The sequence below is a fragment of the Ammospiza caudacuta genome, chromosome 1, assembly GCF_027887145.1.
Source record: "Ammospiza caudacuta isolate bAmmCau1 chromosome 1, bAmmCau1.pri, whole genome shotgun sequence".
NCBI classification, from domain to species: Eukaryota; Metazoa; Chordata; class Aves; order Passeriformes; family Passerellidae; genus Ammospiza; species Ammospiza caudacuta.
The window spans coordinates 39,133,232-39,148,780 of record NC_080593.1 but is presented as its reverse complement, the minus strand read 5'-3'; the positions used below and the strand labels follow the sequence as shown (position 1 = coordinate 39,148,780).

Sequence of the window (15,549 nt, the reverse complement as noted above, 5' to 3'; positions counted from 1 at the left end):
TGTGAAAGCAATGGATTGTCATTCCAAGTAGATACTCATAGGTAAATATACAGTAAATAGACTCAAAGGCTTGGTTGCACATAAGGAATACAGAGGCCTTAATCTGATCTCATTTGTACCAAGGTATCATTTTTATTGAAGGACCAGATGCAATGGCTGATTATATTTTTTTTCCTCCAATTTAATAAATGGCATCAGAACTGCAGCCTGAAATAATATTTCAGTCTTAATAATCTAAATAATTTTCAAAGAATCATAGAAAGGTTTGTGTTGGAAGGGACCTTAGAAATCATCCAGTTCCAACCCCCTGCCATCAGCAGGAACACCTTCCATTTCATCCTTTGAGGTCAACACCCTACCAGAAAGGAAGGGTAATGCAGCCATCAAATTTTACTGTGGCTGGCATCTTTTTTTTAAAGTCATTCAGGGAGTGCTATATATGTTCTCTGGCAAGTACAGAACAAGAAGAGGTAAATATCAATAGTAGTCACAGTGTAAATATCTCACCCTGGCCAGCCTCTGCATTGGTCATCAGCCATCAGTAAAGGAAGCATGAAATGTAGCCAAGCATGAAGATTTTAAAATACAAGGAATATGTCCATAGCTCATGAGCATTTAATGTCTGAGGAAATCAGTCTCCTCTGATGTGGCATTTGTTGGTGGGAAGTTGCAGTGACATACCAAGGTAGTCTTTTTAATTTAGAAAGCTCTGCCAGTCACACACAGACCTCAGTGCCCATCTGACATCTCCTACCCCTCCTGGCTACCCGCTTGTGTCAGAGCTAGGCAGGAAGCATGGATGAAGAAGTCAAGGCATTGTTGAGCGTGACATCTCTTTTTATGTGGCTCAGCTGGACGGGCTTTGTTTGCAGCTGAGCACTGTGTAACCCTGACACCTGCCCAGATACAGCAAGATCTGGTGGCTGGGTGAGGGACAACTCCTCATGAACACAAAGGAGTAGGACAGCTGTCCTCCAAGTTGTCATATAGCACTTCCTGTAGCATGAAGAAAATGACAAATGTTTGCTTCTTTTTGAAGGGGCACCCTCCTGTTAACTTTGTTTCTATTATGATTTTTAATCCATACCTTTTTCTTAGAAGCAACGCTGTGTGGGCTGTAGATTTTTTACAGGACAAAACACTTCTTTCTTCCATAGGATCTGCAGAGCATTTAAACATTAACTCAGTTCATAATTCCAGAAGCTGTCTGAGAATGCAGTAAATCTCTATGAAAGTAGGACATGACAGGGAACAACCATGGCCACTTATATTTTCATAAGGCTACTTTTCCTTCTTTTTCACATCTTTGGACACATGTAGAAGCCAGCAAAGCACTGAGTGCCCAGCTTAGCTTGTGTGCATCCACTGTCCCCTGCCTCAAACCGTGTCCAATCCCAGACTAATCAAAGTATAAGGAAAACTTGATTTGCTTCTCAGCATTTCTCCTGTTGTTTCTTTCCTGCTTTTCTTTCTGCTTAAAAGATGAAGATTGAGGAGAATGTAATAAGTTTAAAGTGGGTTTTAAATGTCAAGGCATCAGTGGTTCTACAGTGGGTGAAGCTGTATGAATACTCTTTGAGGTCACTCAGCTCAACTCAATTCCACAGTGCTGCATTGCACATGTCCTGCAGAGGTGAGCCCTTCAGGTTCCTGCCTTGTGCCTTTTCTCCCTCCAGAGAGAGGAAAGGACAACACATGGCAGGGTTTCAGTCACATTTATTGATCCTGCTACTGGAAGGTGCTCTGGTGGCAACACTCAAGTGATGAATGTAGGTAGCATTAAAATCTGCACAGCTGGGAGTAGAACTGATGTTCAAGCCTCCTGTCTCTAGTAACTCCTGCTACTGGCAGATAAGACCTGAGGCTTGGCATCTGTGAAACAGGTGTCCCATGTATCCTTCAGAATTAGAAAAGCAGGTGAAAGACAGGTGTGGTCAGACTGCCTCTACCATAAAGAAGTTTTAAGAAGGATCAAGTAGAAAGAATTGAATTTGTTTCATGGCTCACTAATAAAACAGCTGAAACATCACAAAATATCTTCTCTACTGTTACCTATTTCTTTTCTACTATTCTTCCTACTGTTTAGAAGCTTGGTGGTTTTTTCAATTCTCTTTTCTTGTCCCTTCTCTCTGCCTTTCTTTCATGTTCTTTTTTTCGCTTCCATTGCTTTTTCCAGTATCTCTTCATGGTTCCTCTCACAAATCTATTCTCGTTGTAATTTTTTTAAAACTTTATTTCTTTCCCTTCTTCAATCTCTGCTGCCAAACAGTGGAATTGTCATTGGGTAGCAAGACTTCTGCTGTGCCTGTGCAGTCTTCCTCACACTGCTGCTGAGCTGAGGGTCATCTGCAGGGAAACTGATTTGCTCTGAACAGGATGAGTCAATTTTCTTGTGTATTAAACACTTCACACCTGGAGCTGGCATTACTGGAAAAGTAGCTGCATGACTCAACTCATTTTCCTGACCATGACTAGCTCTGTGCTTAAAACTCTGCTCCAACAGGGAACTGCTTTCCACTTGCCTTAGGTAGCTCTGCATCATTTCCCACCAAATCAATGCACTTGCTTTGCAAGTACACCGTTGCCATGTAAACCTATTGTTCAGGGGGGGGTTCATTTTTGAATTGCAAAACAGGTAAATATAATAATTTTATATAAATCAAAAATAAATGGCTTTTTGCCTCCTTTCAAGCCAAGCAGAAGTGTGTTGCTCTTTCATATGTGGCACCATTGCTATTCGCTTACTGTCTCAAAACAGTCTTGGTGGGGTTTTGTTATTATTAAATAACCTATGAAAACATAAGGACATTCGTTATAGAACATGTTCTGCTCACATGTCAGCATCCTGATTATAGTCTGTAAATACAGAACCTTTGGGCAGCTTGCCTTTGTTAATGGCATGGAAAAGTCACATGCCCTGAAGGTCACAGTTTATGCTCCAGCATAAAAGCTGTAGCTATACCATAGATTTTCTGTCTGTCCAGCAATAGTGCAGGGAGAACAGCCTTACTAGATTAAGTCTAGATTAATAAATTCTCTGTTGTTAAAATGGGCAGTGAGAATTCCTGCTCCACTGATTGAGGTATATCCTGTAGATATAAATATTTGTTTAAAACACAGTCCACTCTTACAGACCCTCCCAAATGTCTTTCCTTTCCTCTGGTCAGATAAGAAATAAGTATGGCTGACAGTGAATTTAACTGGGATGGCTGAGGTTTGCACCAGCCCCACTTATGGTTTATTCTCCTATGATAAGTTGTAAGCTGAAGGAACCAACAGCTGTGTTATTGCTAGATTTCCCAAAGGTGTGTGGAGATGCTAACCAGGAAATGTTAACCTGCTGGCAGTTCCTGAAAGCAGGAATGCAGATCCTGGGGGTTTGTGCAGAGCAGCATGTTTGGAGGGGAGCTGCACTATGCAGGGCAGCGTCCTGGGCTGTGAACTGCAACTTTGGGCTCATGGATCTACTGTAGCTGTAAAAGCCACTCAGTCTGACAAACATGTATTTTTCTTTGCCATTTATAATTTCTGCAGCTGCCATGTGAAGACCAGATCATCCTTCTGAAAGGCTGCTGTATGGAGATCATGTCCCTCCGAGCAGCAGTTCGCTATGACCCCGAGAGTGAGACTTTAACACTGAATGGGGAGATGGCAGTGACAAGGGGCCAGCTGAAAAATGGGGGTCTTGGTGTAGTGTCTGATGCCATTTTTGACCTGGGCATGTCTCTTTCTTCATTTAACCTGGATGACACCGAGGTTGCCCTTCTTCAGGCTGTTCTGCTCATGTCATCAGGTGAGAACAGAAATATATTGGGATCCAAACAATTTTGAAACTCTTTGGTCTTTGTCACAAGCCTCTTTATAAAGAAACAAGATAGGTTAGATCTTGTAGTGCTGACTAGAGTAATGTGAGAGAAATTTTCTCTCAAAACCCCAGTGACTTATTTTGGTAAGCATCATAAAAAAAATTCAGGGTGTTCAGAGAGGTGGACATAAAACTGGTTTTGGTAACACACCTTACTCATTTTGGTACTTAGGAATGAGCCAGGGGTGATCATCAAGAAGAAATCAGTTCTGATTCTGAGCCAGTTTGCCTTAAATGAAAAATGGATAATTTAGCAACACTGGTCCTTATGATAAGTTCCCTCTTCCCCCAAGCAATGTCGTGCACTGGGCATTCATACACTTTTCCACCAGTCTTATATGTTCAGTTTGACTTGCCCTCCTGTTTTCCTAATTAACAGCACCAGTGCTTCCTAATGGGCATTTACAAGCTGTGCTGCTTCCTTACACTGGGACCATTTGCAACTGGTCATGATACAAAAGCAGCACAGACAATTTCCTATGATTTCCAAAGAGTTTCTAACCTTCTCAATTGGAGTATGTTTTCATATCTGCTTCCAGTGATTGTGCCAGGCCAAAGAGGAAATTCCATTCTTGGGCAGTGGTAGATCTGGCAAGATTTTATTTTAAGATGCTTTGAAGATTGGGCACTGAATAACACTACACAATCAGTGATTTACAAGCATTAACTGCATCTGAGATAAAAAGATTTCCACATTAATCACAACACAGCACTTCATTTTCCTGATCAAAACATTTTGATTTCTTTTTTAGGTCCCTACACAATGATATGGGAGCAGGGTTTTCAAAAGCTAATTCAAAAATTACCTGCTTTCCCAGAGGTGTCTCCTGAGAATTTATGTGAAAGGGGCTTTCCCAGTCCCCATCTGGGTGCCAGTTGAGACAGCCAGATTTTCAGCCTTTGTTGTTCCTTGATGCTCCATAACAGCCCACCTGGGATCAAAGCATGATCAAACCATTAGTCAGATTGTAGAAAACCAGATAGAAAGGAACTGTAATTTAGATACCTAACAAGGATTTTTTTTTTTGTTTCTTTATTAGTTGTTTTATAGAAAAATGTAGATAGAATCCTTAGCTGCAATCAGGGATCTGATGTTCTAGTCACTGTAAGGAAACACTTCCCAAATGGCTACACTCTGTGTAAGTGTGTGTAGTGAGCAAAGCAGGCATTGGATGAAGAAAGGAAGGATTATCTTCTTCTTTTAACATGCATAGTACTAGCAAGTGAGGTGGCTGGAGTGAAAGAAGTGAAAGTCCCTGGTCTCTCTCCTTTCTTTCCTAGCATCAGAATCATCCTGTTTTTCCTGATTCATGATCAGGCATTTGTTAAAGCAAATATGTAAGAATGATAATTCTGCTGCTTTGTATCTGCAGATCGCCCAGGCCTTGTTTGCGTCGAGAGAATAGAAAAGTGTCAAGAGGGTTTCCTCCTGGCATTCGAACACTACATTAACTACAGAAAACACCATGTTGCACACTTTTGGCCAAAACTGCTGATGAAAGTGACAGACCTGCGAATGATTGGAGCCTGCCATGCCAGCCGCTTCCTGCACATGAAGGTGGAGTGCCCCACAGAACTGTTCCCTCCGTTGTTCCTGGAAGTGTTTGAGGATTAGAGACTGAAGTGGTTCTCCACACCCCGGTCGCACTACTGGCTGTCATTTCATCCCGTTGCCCAGCTCTTCTCACCTGTTTGTTCTTCTTCTTTCGTGGTCTTCTGTTTCTTGAGATGGGGCTGGGGTTTTGTTTGAGTTTTCTTTTGGGGTTGCTGGGGGCAGTTGTATACACATGGATGAAAACATCCCTTTAATGCGGGTACTTGTGACTATTGCAATTTGTTCTTCAGTCCTTTGATGTGAGTGCTTTGACAGCTTAACAGTGAAAATACGAACAGACCAATCTCATTCACCAGCATTTGCGTGGTCACCAGCTCACACCCATCATTGCCTGGAAAATAGGGGAGAGAGACTGAAGTGGCAGAAAAATAAATTTGCCTTCAAGTTGAAACAGCTTTTGTTAATTTGACCCTGACAATTCTGTCTTGTATTACTCCTTTTGCAGGGTACAACTGACCAATTCATAGTATGAAATTTCTGGTCTTTGTCATGGTTTCTATTGTAACAATGACCACTATGATCTAGAATCTTCATCATCATTATAGTCCCATCATTCTCTGAGGTTTTTTCCAGCAGATGCAGTTTAACTGGGCCCCATAAATCAAGTACTTAAGATAATGCAGTGTTAGAAGGGACTGAGTCTTGTTGGTCTTTTTTTTTTTCCATGTGTATAAGATATTAAGATCTTCAGTTTCTAAATTTGGACTCCAGGTAACTTCACTGGAAGGTTTGTTGGAGCAAGGACAGAAATTTGATTCGCTGAGGTGCTCCTGATAGTGGAAGGGTCTGCTTTTTCTGAGGTGTGTGGAAAATCTACCACTCTGAGGGAGAAGGCTCTCTGTCAGGATAGCAGGCAGTGTCTCAGAGTTAATTCAGGGATATGAGAGCTCACGGAATGACGACAAGGAGAATGGAACATATGAGGTGACCTTCAGATAGGACAGAAACCAACTGTGTTATTAACAACACTCAAGACTGTAGAGCTTTATCCCAGGAATACAAATAGTGTTGCTCAGCAGTAATCCTCTGTTTTATATATATATATAAAGTTTATATGCACCTATATATATAATTTTATATATATATAATTACAAATCTTCAGCAGATGTCTTAAACATATTTCCATATTTTTATCTTCTCTCTCTCTCTGACTCTGCCCTTTGTGTGTGTGCATGTGGATCAGCTGAGTTCTCCTTCCCTACAGGTATGTCTGTATGTGTTTCATTAGGCTAGATGCTCTCTTGATTCTTCTAATTTATTTCCACTAACTGCACTAGCAGGAACCAAACTGAGCAATGACAAAATGTCCTGCTGCCGAAGTCTGCAAGCCAGTACACACAGTCCTGGAATGTTTGGAGGCCAGTGATGAGGACATTGTAGGTAGAGGTTCCTCTCTGTCACCATCTCCATTCAGGGATGTTGTCCCTGGGTTTTATAAACTTGATATTAAATCATCCTCTGAATTTGTATGACACTTCTAAAACATCTTTTCTTCCTGGGAACCAGAGACTTAGTTCATGTTTTTTGCACTGCCTCATACCCTACATTCTTTCATGCTGTGCATTGATTTGTACCAGTTTCTTTCTCCGCTATTTATTGTCCCATTTGCCCAGCAAGTTGTGGGCATTGTTAGAGTGGATGAGTTGACTTTCAAAGCTCATGGCCCATATCTGAACCCATAGGTTATGTACTTATCCCCTCATAAAAACAGGATACTCAGGAAAACTAATAGATGGAACACGATATACGTGTGTCAGGAGTTAAACTTTTTCTACCCTTCTTTCCCTACATCATTGATAAAGCATTTGGAGTGCAATTGGGCACATTTTTAGGGATGTGGAATCTTGTTCTCTCTGTTGTTTGATACCGTATGCACTTGTGATGAGCTGTGAGCACTAATGTTATCACTTAGGGGGTTTTTCTGTCAGAACATGAAACACATTGGGGTGTGTAGGAGTTTTTCTGCAGGTAGCAGTGAAGACACACCACTGGAGATTAATTCTTAAATATTTGGTGTAAAACCTCTTTTGTTGGCTGTGTTGGCTCCATCTTAAAGCGTGTGTCTAAACATCTCTATCCAAATTCCTTATAGAGCACTGTCTTGGGGGCAAAGAGTCAGAAACTGCCTTTTTGGATAGGTGATTTGGAGTGACTTGATGGAGGACTTAGAGCATGTAGTAGGGAACTCAGAAAAGCAGCCAATCCCTTACTTGCACTGATGCCTTCACAATCTAGAAACAAAACAACATACTTTCGAGAAAATATTAATATAGCAAGGAATATAAAAGCAGAATTGGAGGCCTCCAGGTGCAAATATGGCAAAATGCACATGTGATACAGGACTTCTGCAATTTTATGAGTTTAATAAATAAGCATATTAAACAATAGTGTCCAATTAGAAGAGCATTTAGTTAAGTAATCCCCTGTTTTGGTTCTGCCCATTTGGAGTCCCTCCTGAGTTTCTAGTCCCATATTTATTATGTCTAGGATACATGGTAAAAGGAAATAACACATCTTTGGCTAAAGAGGCAACACTAAATAACATTTCAGGAATGTAGCATAATATGTCTTAGAGGTTATCTTATTGATCTAAAACGTAGGAGAAAAGGGGTAGGGAAAGTACTTTACTTGGAGCTACAGCCATGTATCAGAAATCTACAAAGTTACAAATATATGACAAATACATGAAAAGCTTAGGCATCTGTGCCTATGCCCACAGTGGCTTGCAAAGGAAAGAGAAATGTGCATGTCTTTTGAAGCCCTGTTCTGCCATGGATCTGAGCATAGAATTCCTCCTGAAGCCAGTGCAAGTACTTCACCTGTTTACTTAATGTGAGCTTGAGTAGGCATTCAAGCTTTTGACTGTGCTGCAGGTGAGACCCAGGAGAGGAAGCATCACACCTCTTCTTCTTCCTAAATACCAATGCAGTTTGGAGCTGTGCTTAGTCAGGTTTCAGAAAATCAGGCCTCCTTCCTTAGGTGATTGCAGATGGACTGAAGTGCCTAAAATCAGGCAACCAACTTAGACAGTTCTGGCAGTGCTCTAAGCAGAAAGGACATACATCAATATGTTTTTCTAGCTTTTCAGGTTAAATTGGAGTCTGGCACTAATTAAGAGACTGAGTTAGTAGTATTCCCTAACTGAAAACTAAGGCCAAGCTCATAGTTGGACAGATTTGATGAACTGGCATCTAATGGCCTCTGATCTCCTACCAGTCTAACTTTGTCTCATTTCCTTTCCTTTCCTCAGTATGACTTCTGATTTATGTGATCATGAGAGCAAAACTAACTGACCTTAGCTCTGCAAAGACGTACTTCTAAATATCAGTGATCTCAAGCCATTGTGGGATTGAGCCCTGGACTGACCACCTCAGTGGCAGACACCAATGCCACCTTTAGCCCCCTTTGCAGTACCTGGCCTTCTGAGTGAAATAACAAACTTGTGCTTTCCAGTGCAGTCCAGAGTCTTGTTTCTGCTGGTGCCACATGGCTCTCATGTTTGCTTTGTGGTCTACATGTGGGTCTCACACAGAAGGTTTTTCCTGTCAAACCTGATTGTCGCCATTCCTGTTATTGCCCTGAGTGACATGTGCATTTAGATACTCATTTCATGTGTAATCTCAGTTAAGTCGTGATATTTATTATAACATATATAGTGTGTGCTAATGATTTTTGTTTACATTCTGCCAAAATGTAGACCTTAGAGTTAGACCTCCCAGGTCCAAAATCATCTTTAAGCAGACTGCTTGCTTCTTCAGAGGCAGGTATGAGAAAGAGGAAAAAACTGTCCAGAAAGACCATTTATATCAGAAATCTGCCAAGAGAGGGCTGTTAATCACAAGCAGAGCATGTCATTGCTAGTGATGTATTTTTATGCTATGGAACTCTAATCTGTATGTGTCATATTGACTTCTTGCTGCATGAATCATAAATTTTAAAAATCAGTCTTACAGTTTTGAGATGTAGCCAGAATTCCTAAGGCTAAACCTTTTTCATTGACAGAATCAAAATCCACAACCAAGGAACGTTTTCCTCTCACTGTGAGAGCAATTGAAAGTGTTCAACATTTATCTTTTCACAAAGGAAGAGGCAACAGAACCTCTTAATGTGTCTTGTTATTGTGATCATCTGGAAATGATTGCCAGACATTTCCTTTTGATATAGTAATGAAGTGATCTGTATTTAAATTTTATAGAGAGAATTTTATTCTAGTGTGATAGAGATTTATTTTCCACTTAAAGACTCAAAACGATGTGAGCACGTTTTTGGTTTGGTTTTTTTTTTTTTTTTTTTACTATGGTATATTTTTGCTTTAAAATTAAAAACAAAACAAAAAAAAAAGGTTTGGCCTTATCACAAAGTTTTAGTATAGATGTTAGCAAACGCAAAGAGTATGCATTATTTGTGTGTATCCACATTGACTGATGTCGCCTTCAAAAAGCAATATTGTGCAGGTAATAAGTTGTTTGTGACTGTCCATTGCACAGTTTACCTTCTTTAAAAGCTAACCTTGTTTATGCACAAGACAATCAAATGTAAATCTACATCAGCACCCAGGTGTGGATTAAATTTATGTAAATTACTGAGCACAATGTAAAACATTAAAAGACACTTTATTTAATTACACATTTAATGTTGGTAAAGATAGTATCAGGGCATGAACTAGCTGACATACTGTAATTTCTTTTTCTCTTTTCCTACTTCCTTAGCTCTCTACAGTTTCAGTTTGCTCATAAATACATCAAATTAGTCATTCATTATTTTTTTGAAGAGGAGGGTGGATTGGGTTGTTTATTTGTTTTTATGAAGTCAGTTGGGAGGACTTACTACTTTGTCTATGAGGTTGTGGGTTTTACTTATTTGGTTTATTTTTTTATATCAGTTTCATGCCCTGAGGGTAAGGCAAACATTACACCATACAGTAAAAAACAAAGTACCTTGGATGATGTATTTTTTTGCAAACAGTGTTAAGAGTTATGCTAGATTGGTAATATTTTTTCAGCCTAAAATATATTAAAAAAAATCTGTGATCACAAATGTTTTAAACTATCTAAAGAGAAAATTTGTATATTTGGGGAAGAAAATAATTTTTACATAGCTTTTGTATGCAGATATTAAAATGTAATTATGAATATAGTGGGCATAGATAACTGTGTAAGCTTGAATTCTAAAAAAGAAAAAGCTTATAACTGAAAAGTGGTCCTGGTGTCTCTGTCTCTTTGTTGCAGGCTCTTTTGTCAGCTCTGTCTCACGCTTCCAAACCACTGGAATGGGAAAAGTAGAACCTAGAGCACAATGTTTTATCAGCTATAACCTGTTCACATTTCTGTGCTTCTGCATCCCTTTCATCACCTACCTCATATCTTATCTCCTCTCCTCCCTTCCCTTGGGCAGCCAACCAAAGGTTTTCACTTCCTCACTCTTCCCAGCAGCCAACCTTAATTTACTCCAGTGAACTGACTCTTGATTTATGTCTCACTTGATTACATTTTTTAAGGGAACACCCTTTCTTTCCTTCTCCACTCCCAGTCTAAGCAGGGATGGTGTGACAAGAGCAATAAGCTTCCCATCCTTTCATGCTTTCCATACCTTGGTCCCTCACCTATTGGAGAAGATCTTCTCATTCAGATATTTTCTCTTGCCTTATTTTCCTTTGCAGTTCTTATTTCTCCTCCAGTTCTTCCACTCCCATCAGGAAGAAGCCAGGCCTATTGCCTGGATCCAGAGCAATGCCTTGGCCTGTCCCAGATGGCAAACCTGTTCTGGGCTCTTGTTTCATGGTGATTTCCACAGGCATTCCCTGGCTGCCTGCCAGCTCCTGCTCCTGGTCCCCTTCCACAGGAGGTGCCAGGAGCCTTCCAAGGGATGCTGAGCTCCCTGAGCTCCCCTGGGAGCCCATTCCTGACACCTGGCTGCTGTCCCTGGGCAGTGCTGTGCCAGCAGCTGGAGGGTTTGTTCCCTCCCCATTGTGGCCTGTGGGGAGAGGGGCTGCCTTCAAAGGCAGGAGCTGTGTGTGAGGAGCCAGAGGGCAAGCATGAAATCCCTGCTGTGCCTCCAATGAATCCCTCCAAGCACTGGAGTTCAGTGGGGAAGCCTTGCTAAAGCCTCTGCTGGGTTTGCACCCAGCGAGCAGCAACGTGGGGTTGCTTTGGCCCCCCAGGACCAGCTCTGGAGTGAGGAATTAATCTGGTGTGTAAAAACTTGTTTACTTGATGTGAAGAAATAGTTCTGCTTCCACAGATGCCAGTGATCTGGGTACAATGTTTTCATTTGTAGTGGTGAAATCTGTTTTTCAAAAAGTGGTGTGGTATCTGTGGATTCTGAGTCACACGAATTTGCTTCAGTGTCTACTTTTCACTACAGAGAAGGACATTAGAAATGGTAGCTTTTCCTCTGGAGGTCTGGCACTAAAGCAGGAGTGTGTTCTTGACCTGCTGTGGGCTGCTTCTTGCACCTTGAGCCTGTTGATGAACACAGGTGCTGTTTGTTTGCCCCACTTGGTGAGGTGGGTGAGGGTTTTCTGCCCTTGAAACCTCAGCCACATCTGAAGGATTTTCTCTGTGAACTTAGAAGTCTAACAACAAGCATGTGTCACACATATGGCCATGTGTTCTATGTGGTATTCCCCATAGCATCGGTAGTTCCAAAATGAAAACCTGCATATGAAAAGTGACTGCAGGCACATCACCTTTGAAATAAGTAAAGGGTGTGTACAAAAGTCCCTCAGCTCTCTTTATCATATTACAACCCTCCTTTCCAGACTGAATCACAGAGCATCTCGCTCTCCTCTCATGCCTATGCCTGCTGGAAGCACTGACCTGCAGGTACTGCCACAAGTTGCCTTTGTACACACAATGAAAAATTAGAAAAAAAACCTGAGGGATCTCCTTTGTATCATTTGGGAGAGCTTTGAGGCTTCTAAGGTCAAGGAATATTGAAAGGCCTGTGGGATCTTTAAGTCAGAGGCCCCAAAGGGAGAAATAAAATGTCTCACAGGTCATCCTGACCTTGTGGTGGCGTGAAAAATTACAAACTTGGAAAAGTGCTTCATACTCTGTACCTTGCTGTGCAGTACCCTTGTGGTGGTGTGAAAAATTACAAACTTGGAAAAGTGCTTCATACTCTGTACCTTGCTGTGCAGAACTGGGGTGGAACCTGCAGGGAAGACAAGACAATCCTTAGTGGATTGTATTTGGAAAACACAGTGTAAAAAAGTAAAGAAGGACATCAGCAAATCAAAAGCATAACCCAGAATGAGTCATTTTCTGAATTTCATTGGAATCTGAATGTGCTGGAGACTGTCTGAGTGGGTATGGGGATAGTTTCAAGCAGTGTTTCTCTGAACAGAAATGTTCTAGTTGCAAGAAATAAAAAGGAGTTTTTCAAAATTCAAGAAAAACTCTATTTAAAGAGGAAAAACAGTGTTATATGTGGCTGCAAGGTCTTTGGTATCTCCTTGCTCAGAGATAGGAACAAAAAGGAGAACAAGTTGTCCTTTCTGGGCTAACCATAGAAGCAGAAAGTTTCACTGCCCCTTGTAATCTTTAAAATGGAAATGAAAGGTCTTTGTGCTTATATAAAGTTGGAGGAGGAGTTGGCTAGGGCTGAAAACACATCCCAAGTGCAATCTCAAAGACATGTGGGAGGGAGGGAGGGAGGGAGGAAAGGAAGGAAGGAAGGAAGGAAGGAAGGAAGGAAGGAAGGAAGGAAGGAAGGAAGGAAGGAAGGAAGGAAGGAAGGAAGGAAGGAAGGAAGGAAGGAAGGAAGGAAGGAAGGAAGGAAGGAAGGAAGGAAGGAAGGAAGGAAGGAAGGAAGGAAGGAAGGAAGGAAGGAAGGAAGGAAGGAAGGAAGGAAGGAAGGAAGGAAGGAAGGAAGGAAGGAAGGAAGGAAGGAAGGAAGGAAGGAAGGAAGGAAGGAAGGAAGGAAGGAAGGAAGGAAGGAAGGAAGGAAGGAAGGAAGGAAGGAAGGAAGGAAGGAAGGAAGTGGCGGAAGGAAGGAAGTGGCGGAAGGAAGTGGCGGAAGGAAGTGGCGGAAGGAAGTGGCGGAAGGAAGGAAGGAAGGAAGTGGCGGAAGGAAGGAAGGAAGGAAGGAAGGAAGGAAGGAAGGAAGTGGCGGAAGGAAGGAAGGAAGTGGCGGAAGGAAGGAAGGAAGGAAGTGGCGGAAGGAAGGAAGTGGCGGAAGGAAGTGGCGGAAGGAAGTGGCGGAAGGAAGTGGCGGAAGGAAGTGGCGGAAGGAAGTGGCGGAAGGAAGTGGCGGAAGGAAGGAAGGAAGGAAGGAAGGAAGGAAGGAAGGAAGGAAGGAAGGAAGGAAGGAAGGAAGGAAGGAAGGAAGGAAGGAAGGAAGGAAGGAAGGAAGGAAGTGGCGGAAGGAAGGAAGGAAGGAAGTGGCGGAAGGAAGGAAGGAAGGAAGTGGCGGAAGGAAGGAAGGAAGTGGCAGAAGGAAGGAAGGAAGTGGCGGAAGGAAGGAAGGAAGGAAGGAAGGAAGGAAGGAAGGAAGGAAGGAAGGAAGGAAGGAAGGAAGGAAGGAAGGAAGGAAGGAAGGAAGGAAGGAAGGAAGGAAGTGGCGGAAGGAAGGAAGTGGCGGAAGGAAGGAAGTGGCGGAAGGAAGTGGCGGAAGGAAGTGGCGGAAGGAAGTGGCGGAAGGAAGGAAGGAAGGAAGGAAGGAAGGAAGGAAGGAAGGAAGGAAGGAAGGAAGGAAGGAAGGAAGGAAGGAAGTGGCGGAAGGAAGGAAGTGGCGGAAGGAAGGAAGGAAGGAAGGAAGGAAGGAAGGAAGGAAGGAAGGAAGGAAGGAAGGAAGTGGCGGAAGGAAGGAAGTGGCGGAAGGAAGGAAGTGGCGGAAGGAAGCAAGGAAGTGGCGGAAGGAAGTGGCGGAAGGAAGTGGCGGAAGGAAGTGGCGGAAGGAAGTGGCGGAAGGAAGGAAGGAAGGAAGGAAGGAAGGAAGTGGCGGAAGGAAGGAAGGAAGGAAGTGGCGGAAGGAAGGAAGGAAGTGGCGGAAGGAAGGAAGGAAGGAAGGAAGGAAGGAAGGAAGGAAGGAAGGAAGGAAGGAAGGAAGGAAGGAAGGAAGGAAGGAAGGAAGGAAGGAAGGAAGGAAGGAAGGAAGGAAGGAAGTGGCGGAAGGAAGGAAGGAAGGAAGTGGCGGAAGGAAGGAAGGAAGGAAGTGGCGGAAGGAAGGAAGGAAGTGGCGGAAGGAAGGAAGGAAGGAAGGAAGGAAGGAAGGAAGGAAGGAAGGAAGGAAGGAAGGAAGGAAGGAAGGAAGGAAGGAAGGAAGGAAGGAAGGAAGGAAGGAAGGAAGGAAGGAAGGAAGGAAGGAAGGAAGGAAGGAAGGAAGGAAGGAAGGAAGGACTGTGCCCCCTGGAGCTGTAGATAATGACAAAAGGCGAGATCCAGGCTGTGGATTGGTGATGTTCTTTGCTTCACTTAAGTGTAGGAGGGATCACAGGTATTGTCAGTTGCTTTCATGAAAGGCACAATAAAGTATTTGGCAAATGAGACACAGAAATGTAACCCACATTTTAAAGCCAGCACATCTTGGTGCAGTGGGTCAGAATCCATGACAGTGAGGAGCAGAGAGCCTGCAAGATCCAAAACCAGGAACATCCCAGAGGACTGAGCCAGGGAGGGTGGGAAACATCTAACTCAATGTGATTGTGTTGCCAGCAGTTCCTTTACTTCTCCTGGGCAGGAAATCCATAAGATGGGCTCTTCAAAGACTCAGAGAGATCTGACAGACATTAACTGACAGTGCCTTTAAGCCTCCAAGGCCAGGTAGGACAACCTGGATGTCCTCTTGCCCTCCCACCTAGGATACGAGTGTGGTGGCTTTGTCTGGCTGTTCTGCGACCATGGTGGGAAATTTTTCGGAGACTTCCAAAAAAATGGAGGGGCAAGCAGGGTAGGTTTTTCTCCTGAATGCCAGAGCACACACCAAAGCTGCTGACCTCTCCCTCCTGCCAAATTGAGCTCCTTGCTCTCTGTGCCCACAGTCCTGGCTCCAGCCCTGGAAAGGAGCAGCTGAGCATGCTCTGTGCTGGCTCAGCTGGGTCCCTTGGAGGTGAAGCCCATCTGTGTGA

The 15,549-nt window shown here is 42.9% G+C and overlaps 1 protein-coding gene across 3 annotated transcripts in view; it reads left to right on the top strand.

Moving 5' to 3' along the window:
• The window catches only part of THRB (thyroid hormone receptor beta), a 156,306-nt gene extending 145,690 nt beyond the window's left edge, over positions 1-10,616 (top strand). For all 3 annotated transcript variants that reach the window (XM_058805378.1, XM_058805386.1, XM_058805369.1), the window contains 2 exons: positions 3,535-3,793; positions 5,239-10,616. In XM_058805378.1, the coding sequence (XP_058661361.1) occupies positions 3,535-3,793; positions 5,239-5,480 (501 nt within the window). In that variant the 3' untranslated portion in view covers positions 5,481-10,616. The remainder of the gene's footprint in view (positions 1-3,534; positions 3,794-5,238) is intronic.
• The last annotated feature ends 4,933 nt before the right edge of the window (positions 10,617-15,549 follow it).